Below are 11,972 nucleotides of genomic sequence, written 5' to 3'. Positions count from 1 at the left end.
GGAAAAAAACGCATTCCACCAACTGTTTCTACAAAACTAAAGACCTAAAGATGTCCTCAAAGATGCTAAGATTGTCTTTTTTTAGAATATAGGCAATCAAACTCAAAATGACAAGATCCCTTCACCATCAAGCTTATTTCTTAGCTCTACAAAAACATATCCTCTAACTGTTCATTGTGTTTTTTCAACCTTGCATTCAACTGGTCAGCCAACATGTAAAAAAAAAGTATCCGACCAATAATGGCTATTTTGATAAATAGTAATAGCAGTTTATTTCTCAATAGAAGTCTACGGGATTTTGGCCTCTTGGATGCTGCAGGTACTTCATTTGGGAACGCAGGGATCGCTCAGTCCATTTCTCATATACAGTCAATGCATGGAAGCAGCACAGCTTAGAAAATTTCAAAAACTTAAATCTATGTCCTTGGTCAACAAACTTTTAATCCACCTTATTTGTTGAGCCGTAAACTTCGCTACCAAAGTGCACAACCGAGATAATAATTTAGGTACTAAAACCCACTAACGCGAAAAAAGAAAAATGTCTGAGCAGTGTTGGGTTGGTTATGAGGTTGTGAATCAACCAGCATGTGCAGAACAGCAGAGGGAGAGTTTTTTGGTAATAAAAGCTGGTAATAAAAGAGTTGTGTTGTATAAATAACCACAATTCAAAGTGTGTTGACTTGAATGCAATGAATTCTATATTTCACTGTTGGTTCGTGTTCAGTGGACGATCCCACAGAGCATCTCCCCCAGACAAGCAGGCCTTTCAATGAGGATGAAGGGAGCTTTGTCAGATAAAGGCTCTGGGACTGTTCAGTGTGTAAGTGTGTGTTTGTTGTGTATCTGTATGAAAAAACGATTATGCAAGGCTCTGAAAAAGCGTGCATGTCTGCATGGAAGATAAGTTCTGTGTGTGAGGGGTTTGTTTGGTGCAATGATAGGCATGGCTGTGTAATAAACAAGACAAACCAGAGAAGAGAAACGAGCTGTCTGGTTTTCAGAGTAAAGCCAACGGGCAGGGACAGCAGATGTTTGTGAAAATGACAGTGAGACGGTCCAGCTATATGGGAAGAATTATTTAAAAAGGTGAGCTAAAGAGGAAAATGGTACATTCTGACACGACCACGCAACATTTGGCTGTTTTAGCTCCAAGAATCTGGATACTCTGAGGGGATTTTTGACTGTGTTAGGTGCACTTTCATGGTATTTCAGTCTTTCATCTCTCTTCAAAACCATTTTCACTGAGCTCTTAATAAGATTACCTAAAAGTTGTGAAGCCACTCAGTCCGGTTTTTCCAGCTGCTGTCGTCCTCATGACTTGACGATCTCCTCGGGACAAACTCTTCCAGACTGACAGGGGAACGGGTTCTGATACTGCATCTTTACATATCTGCCCGGAAAAAGAAGAAAACCGACTCTTCAGGAAAATCAGTGCAGACCAAAAGCTTTATAAATTTCACAAGATAATGTATGATGCACTCAGTACAACTTAAGGTAAGGCTCTGATATTGGTCACTTTCTAAAAGTCTTTGTTTTTTCTTTAATCTCGTCAAGAATTTCTGTAGGTTTGTGGAATGTGAGAAAATCCTGTGACTGAATCATGTGAGGATTCGTTTTTGAGTCACATTCCATCTTAAAGAATAGATGTGTTTTTATGAAAAATGTAAACATAAGAAATCTGCCAACTAAGTTTTAGGGAATGGGAATGTAAAAAACAAACAAATCTCAGAATTACTCCTGATGCTATATTAATTACAAATTAATAACTTAGTTGTGCATCAAGGATCCACCTTTACAACAAAAATTTAAAATGTAATCCTGTTTTTTGCTTAAACACATGATCAATGCCAGACCTGCCAAACAAGGAACCACTAAAACAGAAACTATCTGATAATGTGAATCCAAACCTATCATACAGAGGAACAAAACGTGTTTGTTAGTCGCAGATTCTGCAAGTTGTTCCACTTAAAAGAATAGTTTAATTGTCATAGATAAACTTTAAATGTGAGACAGTAAAATGAGAATTCAAGAAATCACATTGATGGACTTTTAAAGAATTTATTTGAATAAATGTGTAGAAAATATAACTGAAGTTGACCTCAATACAATCAAAGGTCAAAGGTTTTCTGTTGGTCTTCAGCAGATTTACACACATTGTAGCTGCTATTTTGGTCCATTCCTCCATGCAGATCTTCTCAAGAGCTCTGAAGTTTTGGGGCTGCTGCTGGGTAACACAGACTTTAAACTGACTAGTCCACTCTAAAACCTTAAAAATGCCTATGTTTATTCACTCCTTTGTTGTCCAGGTGATTTTTGGGATCATTGTTGTGCAGAAGATCCAGATACGTTTCATCCTCAATGCTCTCACTGATGGAAGGCTTTTGTACAAATTTTCACCATACATGTCCTCATTCATACTTTCCTTCACACAGATCAGTCGTCCTGTCTCCTTTGAAGAAAAGCAGCCCCAAAGCATGATGTTTCCACCCTCATGCTTCATGGTGAATATGGTTTTCTAGGGTGAAAGTCAGCATTCTTCCCCTCCAAAAATGGCCAGTACCGTTTCTACCAAAGAGTTCTGATCCTATATGGCTAGCCATTTTTGTTGCACCGGTAATGTTAGGTTGGTGAAAGGAAGGGCTGTTAGTTGGCGGGAGAGAGTGTAAACAGAGAACTCTCAGCAAAGGGGAGGGGAAAGGGGGCAGGGTTGCTACGCACCAAAAGTCATGCCCATACTCAGGGGTAAATTTCCAATAAACTACTGCTGCTCTGCAGAAACTATGTCCTCAATGACACAAGTTTGTTTATTGTGCCTTTAAAACACAAAATCCTAATTAAAAGACCACCGGGAAAGAAACGTGAACTTGTTGCTGTCAAAAGTGAAAGTTAAATATGTTATATGTAGAAATTCTCAATTTTAGAGAACATTTCAAATCTATATTTTATAAATCAATTGCTAAATTACATCAAAAACATACAGTGAATTTTTCCAACTTTGAGGTAAGACTTTGCAGCTTTCACTGAGCTTCAGTAAGAACCTGGACCAATTTACTCTTTTACCGTTGAAGGTTGCACAATTTACCTATTTTTTAATCTATACATGTAAATGCAACCAGATAATGTCACTCTCATGATAATCCACCTTGGCAGTAGATTAAGTCTTTTACTATCAATTTGATCAATTAAGTCAATTTGACAAGTCCAAAATCTAAACAAAAGTTAATTAGTTAAATAGTTAGTTAAGTCTGAATGGAGGGAGGATGCTGAGACACCATTTGTGTTTGTTTCTCTGATATCTGAGTGCGTAAAGGAGCTGACGCGTCTCCTCTGGTCTTGCTTCTTTAAGGATTCCCTCCACTGAAACGCAGCATCCTCGGTATTGTTGCGCCTCCGGTCTCCTCCTCCTTCCCCCTCCCATCCCTCATCATCCATCCGCTCCTTCTCCTGCTCACCCCGACCTGCGCATCTCCTCCTCGGACACAATGACGAACGATTCCCCGGAGGAGGAGGGCCGAGCTCCGGGCAGCGGCGCAGGAGTCGGGAGGGGAGCGGCGCGGAGAGACAATGTCACCATCCTGACCTCCAGCATGGATTTCCCCAGAGCCAGCAGGAGCCGGGCCGGCAGCGCCAACGACGCCGCCCCGAGCTTCACGTCCTCCGTGGATCTGAGCACCTCGTCCCTGGAGACGAGCATCCAGACGCGGATCTTCAAGATCATCGTCATCGGGGACTCGAACGTGGGGAAGACGTGCCTCACCTTCCGCTTCACCGGCGGGAGCTTCCCCGACAAAACGGAAGCCACCATCGGGGTGGATTTCAGGGAGAAGGCGGTGGAGATTGAAGGAGAAACCATTAAGGTAAATTCAGCCAGGAGGGGGTGGATGTTCAGAGGGGGTTTCCTCTCTCCTCCTCCTCATCTTCATCCTCATCACTGCTCCTCATGGCGCAGATCAAACACCTGCAGGTTCTGTGATGCTGTGAGGCTTTGTCTGCAGCAGAACAAAGCAGCAGGACTAACACTGTTAATAAAGTCAATAAAAATAAATTCATCAAACTATAGAAACAAAAAATGATTTTGATATTGATTAAAAACAAACAATAAAAATAGTCAAGAATACTTAAAAATCACTCATGCAAGACTTGGTTCTCTATAAGATTTTAAAATCTGCACTAAAATTCTATAAAAGAAAAAAAAAAAAAACAATCTTACAAATAGGCAATACTCTATAAATAATTCAAGAATGTTTTTCATCTTTCGGCATATCCTGTCAGGGGTTGCCACAGCAAATCCGCTTTTCACTGATCTCCACACTGGTTTTGCCTAGAGTTTTACGTAAGATGCCCTTCCTGAAACAACCCTGTATTTTATCTGGAATTGAAAAAAAGAATATCAATATATAGCCTATATCTCTGAAATGAATTCCAAGAGCCAATTTCCTGCAAACTCAGCAGCTCCTGTATTGACTTTGCCTAACAGTGATAGATAACGCAATGAGCAAAACAAACCATTCTGACAGATGAAGTAAACACTTTTCATGGATAAATGAGAGGGTAAAAATACTGTTTTACTCACACATTTTTGGAGAGTCTCTCAAATTAAAAAAATGCATTTTTGGTGTTTCTAACATGTCATGATGGAGAACATGCATAAGAAAATTAAGCTTAAAAATGCATTTCTGAGTATTTCTTTATTCAAAATGTTGTTAATTAGGAGCAGACAGAAAATGCTGTCGGAAAACATAGTAGTTAATACGTACAAACTACAGTCGGCAGGTCACAAGCTCCACTCCATGCCGATGCATCCACTTGCAGAGGCATAGATCCATGTATGTCCTTGTTTAACTCAAAACTCTAAGTTAGCTCCAATATTTCACGCCATTTTTGTTGAACCGCTAATGCTGTGGGTTGTGAAAGGCTGTAAACTAGCAGGAGAGTGCAAACAAAGGGATGATGGGAAATGAAGAAAGGCTTACTTTGACTCCAGGCAACTCAGAGATGAATTTCTGAGGAACTAATGCCACTCTGAGGAAACTATGTTTTAGAAAATAAAATAGGTTTTTAATCATAATTTTAATCATGATTAAAAGACTACACTGGGGACACTTTGTGAAATGAAATAATTAAGTGGAGCAAAACTAATAATTTTTTTCAATGAAGCCAAATTATGATTTTTATTCAGCTTCTGAGATTTCAAATGCTGTACGTTATTAAAGAAGAATGTCAATTTGCATTTGACACTGATTTTTGTCAAACACTTTTAACCTAACATACAAGCAATTCTGGTCTTACATGATAGCAAGATCTAAGATGTGGAGAGTTTTGGATGGTGGAGTGTGTGACGAATTCTGGGTTGATCTGAAAGAGCCCAAAGCTTTCATAAGAGCTGCTGAAGATGTAATAACAGAACTGTAAGTCAAACATCAACAGCAAAAGACTTTCATTTTGGCAGCTTCTTGTTAAGATGCTTTAAGAGCAGAACACTCCAGTGGATTCTGTTTAAAAATATATCTTGACAAATGTCACACATTGGTTTGCTTTGCTTTAACACTAAGTGGAGGATAAACAGTGTTAAGGAAGTTTGCTCAGCCTTTACTGACATCCAAAAGACACAGTACACACAAAGCATTCAAACAACATAAGATGCAGCAGCATGAATGAGTCCCAGGTGCATTGATTAGGATAAGCTTTAAGTGATAAGTTTTAAGCGATAAATTGTAAGTGTTGGTTTGCAGACTGGAGGGAAATCAATGTTTTAGATGTGAGATAAGAGAGATTTTAGCCCACAGAAAGCACAAAGAGAAGATATCGAAGGATCTGAGGGAGCAGGAAGAGGCAAAAAAACATGGAGAAAATTGAAATGTATTTATAGGAAAAGATTGACCTTGAAATGTCTAGGGGATTCTGAATTGTATTTTAAAATTCACAAAAGCTAGTGGAGTTATTTTTAGGATGTAGGTGATATAATAGAATGAGAGAGTTTTGATAGACATAGACAACAGAATTCTGGACAGACTGGAGTTTTTGGGAGAGAGTTCAATTGAAAAGCGACATGGGTGAAGGCAGAGGTGTTGAGGCTGAGAAAAGGGTAAAGGTGATTGATCTTACATAGAAATATGCCAACTGAGTGGTTAATATGGAGCTGGGATGACAGGGTGTTGCTTAGAAAGACACCCAGACTCTAAGGGGAAGGAGAGAGGAAGAGTCAATATTATTTGAGAATTTTCTGGAGTGGATTTAGTACTAAGAAGAACAAAAATAAAAAGGTGTGTGGGAGAGAAGCACAGAGAAGAAAAGACAAAGATGGGTGTCATCAGCAAAAAAGTGCAACATTGAATTTATGGAAGATTATGCCAACTGGGCAACACTCCTGTGATTAACATATTTTGAAAACATCTTCAACACTTCGCTACAAATTTTGCAATTTTTGGTGAAACATATTTTCAGATTAATGCCGTGGACTCTTTCCAACCCTAATGATGACCTTTTTTTATAACATCTTATTTCAAAATTCATTTAGAAAATAAAGACTTTCAAATTTATGAACATTTAAAACAATAAAATAAAAACAACACCCCACAGATTAAACCCAGAAGAAACAAAGTAAAATATCATATTTGATAGGCAGATTTCACAAATATACATTTACAAAATAATCATTATAGATGACATAAACAAGTGATCTAAAAAAGGGTTAGTGTTAGATGTGAAAAATGATGTAAAAAGTTAAATATTAAAACTGCTGTTTTTGTGCCTCTGTTTTTGCTGTTTGGCTTACTGGCTACAAAAATAAATTTGCACCACCATCATGTTTCTACAGGTACAAGTGTGGGACACGGCAGGCCAGGAACGTTTCCGGAAGTCCATGGTGGAGCACTACTACAGAAACGTGCATGCAGTGGTCTTTGTGTATGATGTCACCAACATGGCTTCCTATCGTAACCTGCAGACATGGATTGAGGTTTGAATTTTGTTCAAGACTTAAGCACATTGTTAAAGCACTTAAAGATCCACTCCAGTGAAAATTGTGTTTTTAACATGTTCTTGTAGCATTTTTCTCGTGATGGAGGATATATATCAAAGAATTTAAGATCAAAACTGCATTTCTGAGTATTTCTTTATTTAATTTGTGTTGGATCAGGACCAGATGAAAACCTGCAATTCGAAAAAGCTTGGGTTTGCGATGCAACAAATGCCATGGGCAGGCTAAAGCCTCCCTGCTCCGCTACAACTCTTAAGCATCCACTTGCAGACAAACAGATCTTTGTTTTCCTCCCCTGAGCTGCCATCTGGCTCAGAACTGTATGGCTGGGTAGCTCCGATATTGCTCTATACTTGTTAGCTTGGGATTGTGAGGTGCTATAAGCTAACAGGAGAGAGTGTGAGGAAAGGGTTGAAGGGAAATTAGTAGAGGCTAACTTCCCTACCAACAGTCCTGCCAAAAACTCAAGAGGCGAATTTCAAATGAGCTCCTGTTGCTCTGGAGAAAATTTCCTAGAGAAACAACACAGGATTTTTTTATTTTTGCAGAAAAACTACATAATCATAACTGAAATACCACTGGGAATTCATTTATATAGAAAAAATACGGTTGGAGTGGGGCTTGAAAGTGTTTTCACAGTTAACGCAATAATACAAAAGCTCATATGCCACCATTTTGACTAACATGACAATTCTGTGCCTTCCTTGTTTTGTTAAACTTAACAGTGTCGCATTACTGATCATTTAGCTCTCAAAATGACAAGATATACAATTATGATGACAAAGAGCTACTTCAGTATGAGACTATAATTACAAAGGTTTTTCCAAGTTCTTTAGAATTAAGTATTTTATAGAAATTCATTTCATTTTGGGGTCAAAATCTGTGATGGATTAATAATTTAATACATTCTCATTGGTCATCCACAGACATTTTTCACAAATAGAAAACACATCTCATGTTTTCTTTGTCCAGCAACAGCTTACTTTCTAAATTTGCCTATGAATCCATTATTGAACAAGTCCCTTCATAATTTATGAACTTTGAACTTTTTTTAAGGAGTCCCAGTTTCTTTGGTGCTCTTCAACAACTTTGTTCTCAAAGTGTATAAATTTGCCATTCATATCTTGTTTTCCCAACTTCAGGAATGTAACGGCCATCGAGTGTCTGCGTCGGTTCCTCGGGTCTTGGTGGGAAACAAATGCGACCTTGTGGATCAAATACAGGTGTGCATGCACAGATTTTGTCCTGGTTTTAGACTTTATCCATCAGTCCTTGTTCATGTCCGTCTCCGGATGTCTCCCCAGGTCCCCTCCAACACAGCGCTTAAGTTTGCTGATGCCCACAACATGCTGCTGTTTGAGACATCGGCAAAGGACCCCAAGGAGAGCCAGAATGTTGATTCCATCTTCATGTCTTTGGCATGTCGTCTGAAAGCTCAAAAATCCCTCCTATACAGAGACGTGGAGCGGGAGGAAGGAAGAGTACGTCTTTCTCAAGAGACTGAAACAAAGAGTAGCTGCCCCTGTTGAGGAGACTTGGCAGAACCAGGAACCATTTACAAGAAATGGGTTAATAAGAGAGTCGTAGAGATGGTATGACGATCTGTTTTTAAGGCTAATGTAAAAGACAAGAAAAAGATGGTTGAGCTTTTTCAGGAAGAGGAAACATTGCTTCAAAAAGGTTCTTGAGCCTACAAATGAAGGAAAAGGAGTTCAGATGTGAGATAAATCAGTAATGATCTTTGTCTGCACAGGCAGGTTTTAAGCAAACATGCAAGAAGTTTTCTGAAAACCAGGCCAGCTTTGATGTTTGTTGCAGATATGAATTAGTTCTGGCTCTTCCTTATTGTTCTCAACAAATACAATGGTTAATTGAAATGAAAGCAGGATTTCCCAACCTTTATCTACTGCCTTATAATCCAAAAAGCTGCCTCCTTCATAGTTCTCATGAATCACTGAGGAATGAGGTGTGACTTTTTTTTTAGCATTTAATTTGCTGGTTGTGCAGACTCGTTGAGTGGGTTATTAAAAAAAAAGGATAAGCCATTAAATGTACCTGGCATCTGCTTAACTTATTGCCTTAGAGAGACCGATGGCTAAACTCACTATGAGCTCTTGTCTAAAGTACAAAGGTAGGATGAGCATCTCAGAAAAACTTAAAATGGATCAAATGGTGAGCCAAAAACTGCAGGTGAGCCTAATGGACCTATGTAAAAAGATCTGGAAAAGCTCACCATTTATTGGCTGTCTAGCTGCATGTCACCTATTGATTCAGAAGATGTGAGATCGTCTTACCCTGAGAAATGCACTCCTCCACAAAGAAGGGACAGCAAAGGCTCTTCTATATCATTTCCTGTAGCAGACACATCATTGTGTGCAAGAGCAGAATAATCATTTTAACTTTTGGGACAAAATACAAATATGTCCAAACAACAGTGCACTGATCGTCAATTCTGATGTTTTCTAGATCATGTCATACAACACATCGTCTGATAAATAAAACAGCAGATAAACAAACAACATACCAATAATGGCTATTTAACAAGGACTTAAACTGTAGGAATTGATTTTTCAACCAGCTTTTGCAGTAATAACACCAATACAACTTTGTCTTGACCTCTGAAGGCACTTTCACATTGCTGCATTTGGTCTGCACCAAAGTTTGTACCTTGGACGGTTCAATTTCTTCTGTGTGAGAGCTCATACGAACTCAAGTCGGGGCTAACTGAGGTTTTACCAAGTGTACCTGCAAGTGAACTCTGGCACAGATCACAACAATTTGAATGCACACAGACTACAAATCACATACAAATAATCAAGAATGAATTTGACAAAGCAAGAATTATGAAAACGTTCTTATTTGTAAACATGGTCTAGTATGGAAAGGGCTTGTTATTTTGCAGAGAGAATGATTGAGCAGCAGTGAAGCCCTTTTTTCACCATCACGCTTCAGTCTTTACTTGTTTGTGCCAGAATGCTTATTCTAAGCTGTCTTCTAAAAAAGCTAATTGACTGATTTTCAAGATGAGTTTCCTTAAAGTTGGATTTGTAACAAAAGACTTTAAAGTCACAAGTGTTGGATGTTTTGCCTCAAGCTGTTTGAGCTGTATTTCTTGCCGTCTGTTTTTGGAGCTTCAGTATCACTGTTCAAATACATGTTTTCTAGATTGTGGTTTGAACAAAAGTTTATTTCTAAGTTTCGCTGACTTTGTTCAAAACTTAGGAAAACATGTGGCTTTTTTTCTCTGTTCTTTTTTAGACTTTGAAGTTTGGTTTGTTTGTTCATCAAAATGTTTTTAAATATTATTCCAGCTTTTGCTGAATTTCTGTAACACTTCAAGGGTTGTTTATATGAAGTTGACCAGTTTGTTAAAGACCTGATGACTTAAAATTTGCCCTAATGCATAAAAGTAAAAATTGTACTTTTTTGTGTGGCTTCACAATTTACTCTCCTCATCAACCCAGTTGTCTTGTCTTTTTTCTATGTAAGCTTTAGTCCAAACACCAAAAAGTCACAGAGACTGACAAATCTGTAGATCTTCTCCCTGTGTTTTATCAACTTTTTTCCCATTTTGTGGAAATTATTGTTATTTTTGTTACGATTGGGTTCTTCCATATTATCAAGAAGAAGCCGGCTGGGGACTTGAGCCGGTTTTGAATTCAAAAGCTTGACATTGGGAAGCTTGTGCGTATTTAGATATTAATTAAATGTCCTAGTTTTGATATCTTCATGTCATCAACTTTATATCATCACATATACAAAATATACATAGACATCACTTTTTACAACTCTCATAAAAAAAGCTATCTTCACATTCGCAAACATAAAAATATTTCTGCAGTTACAAGGGACTTCATGCAGCCATATCTAAAATCTTTACAAATGACGTCAAACAAATTAAATAAACCGCAACAGAAAATTTCAAGAAGATGAGAACAACAATACAGCTTAATTTTTAGATGCTAATTTGTTACCATCTTAACACCCATTTGCTGAAATAGTGTTATGCAATAGTATGAAGTTAATTTTACAAATTGTTGTTACTGCTATTGTTTCTTGATGCAAAATAAGAAGTGAAGCTAAAAAACATTAATGCAAAGACAGCAAAATTTAACATAATAGTAGTGCTATCTGAACTTCTGCAGTGATAATGGTTGGCTTAAATATGAAAAATGAGGGAAATTTTAATCTGAATAATAAACACAAAGTTGTGAGACCTATGTTTAAAATGCCGGAAAACTACTTCTTAGAAAAGACAAAAGAAGAGTCGAAATAAAAGACTATATCATAAATATGAAAACAGCATTCTGAGTAGAAGGCTGTATCCCATATGGTAACTTAGAGGTTACAGCAATGCTGTGTTTACTTTCTCATTGTAATACATTATAACAGTATTGACAGTAGCTTCTCCAACACAGGCCAGGAGCTTCAAGTTTTTAACAAAACTTTGGACGGCAAATTTCACAAACAATGCAAAAGCAACGTGCAAATCGCATTGAGTGTGAACGCAGCATAACATGCAAGCCATAATGAAAAAACATGCTAAAGCTAATTGCAAAACAAATATAAACATGCAAATAATTACTCTTTTCAGTATGTAGCACAAATATTGCTCAGAATTTCTGTTGTTAATCTGAATTCTGCATAACTTCTGTCAGTGTTGTGACAACTAATGAAAGCATGTCTACTTATTAGAGTCAAACAGTCAAAACCGGATTGGACCAACTATTCGGAGGTTTTAAAAAAAATGCTGATGCAGGAAAATAATTCATGATAAATCCCCAAATTGAAATTTAAGTCACTGAAACAAACAAAATCAGATTTATTTATTTATTTTTGGCATGGGCTACTGGGAAAAATAAATACCAAAATAAAAAGAAATGAGAAAAGTAAACATTGATCTCAATTGTTACAGTTTGATTAATTCTCGTTTTAATTTTCAACTAGTAAAACTCAGATATCAATGTGTGTCAAACAGGTTTTTCTACGAACC

At 37.6% G+C, this 11,972-nt stretch overlaps 1 protein-coding gene and 1 long non-coding RNA gene across 5 annotated transcripts; one reads left to right on the top strand and one right to left on the bottom strand.

Moving 5' to 3' along the window:
• Positions 1 to 874: 874 nt before the first annotated feature.
• Positions 875 to 10,438, top strand: rab33a (RAB33A, member RAS oncogene family). Of its 4 annotated transcripts, XM_024282995.2 has the most exons (6): positions 896 to 1,494; positions 2,433 to 2,501; positions 3,347 to 3,857; positions 6,818 to 6,958; positions 8,122 to 8,202; positions 8,284 to 10,406. In XM_024282995.2, exons 3-6 carry the CDS (start codon positions 3,483 to 3,485, stop codon positions 8,506 to 8,508), a joined length of 822 nt encoding a protein of 273 aa, XP_024138763.1. In that variant the 5' UTR covers positions 896 to 1,494; positions 2,433 to 2,501; positions 3,347 to 3,482; the 3' UTR covers positions 8,509 to 10,406. The 4 variants fall into 4 exon arrangements, with proteins under 4 accessions (XP_036069712.1, XP_036069711.1, XP_036069713.1 ...); XM_036213819.1 differs by having other exon boundaries at positions 875 to 1,086; positions 8,122 to 10,438; XM_036213818.1 differs by having other exon boundaries at positions 875 to 1,494; positions 8,122 to 10,438.
• LOC118599212 lies at positions 6,317 to 11,831 on the bottom strand. The gene is made up of 2 exons (XR_004948512.1): positions 9,274 to 11,831; positions 6,317 to 8,669 (listed from the first exon to the last, which is right to left on the bottom strand). It is a non-coding gene; the product is annotated as an uncharacterized LOC118599212 (long non-coding RNA).
• Between the last annotated feature and the right edge of the window lie 141 nt (positions 11,832 to 11,972).

The sequence above is a fragment of the Oryzias melastigma genome, linkage group LG10, assembly GCF_002922805.2.
Source record: "Oryzias melastigma strain HK-1 linkage group LG10, ASM292280v2, whole genome shotgun sequence".
Taxonomy (NCBI): domain Eukaryota; kingdom Metazoa; phylum Chordata; class Actinopteri; order Beloniformes; family Adrianichthyidae; genus Oryzias; species Oryzias melastigma.
Note: the sequence above shows the minus strand (reverse complement) of the source record. Positions and strands in the feature narration are given on the sequence as shown.

Bases quoted from the DNA above. Each gene is read 5' to 3' on its own strand.
- rab33a (XM_036213820.1), top strand. From the start codon at position 3,483: ATGACGAACGATTCCCCGGAGGAGGAGGGCCGAGCTCCGGGCAGCGGC. The intron at 3,858-6,817 runs GTAAATTCAGCC...ATGTTTCTACAG, and splicing joins TTGAAGGAGAAACCATTAAG to GTACAAGTGTGGGACACGGC. The intron at 6,959-8,121 runs GTTTGAATTTTG...TCCCAACTTCAG, and splicing joins ACCTGCAGACATGGATTGAG to GAATGTAACGGCCATCGAGT.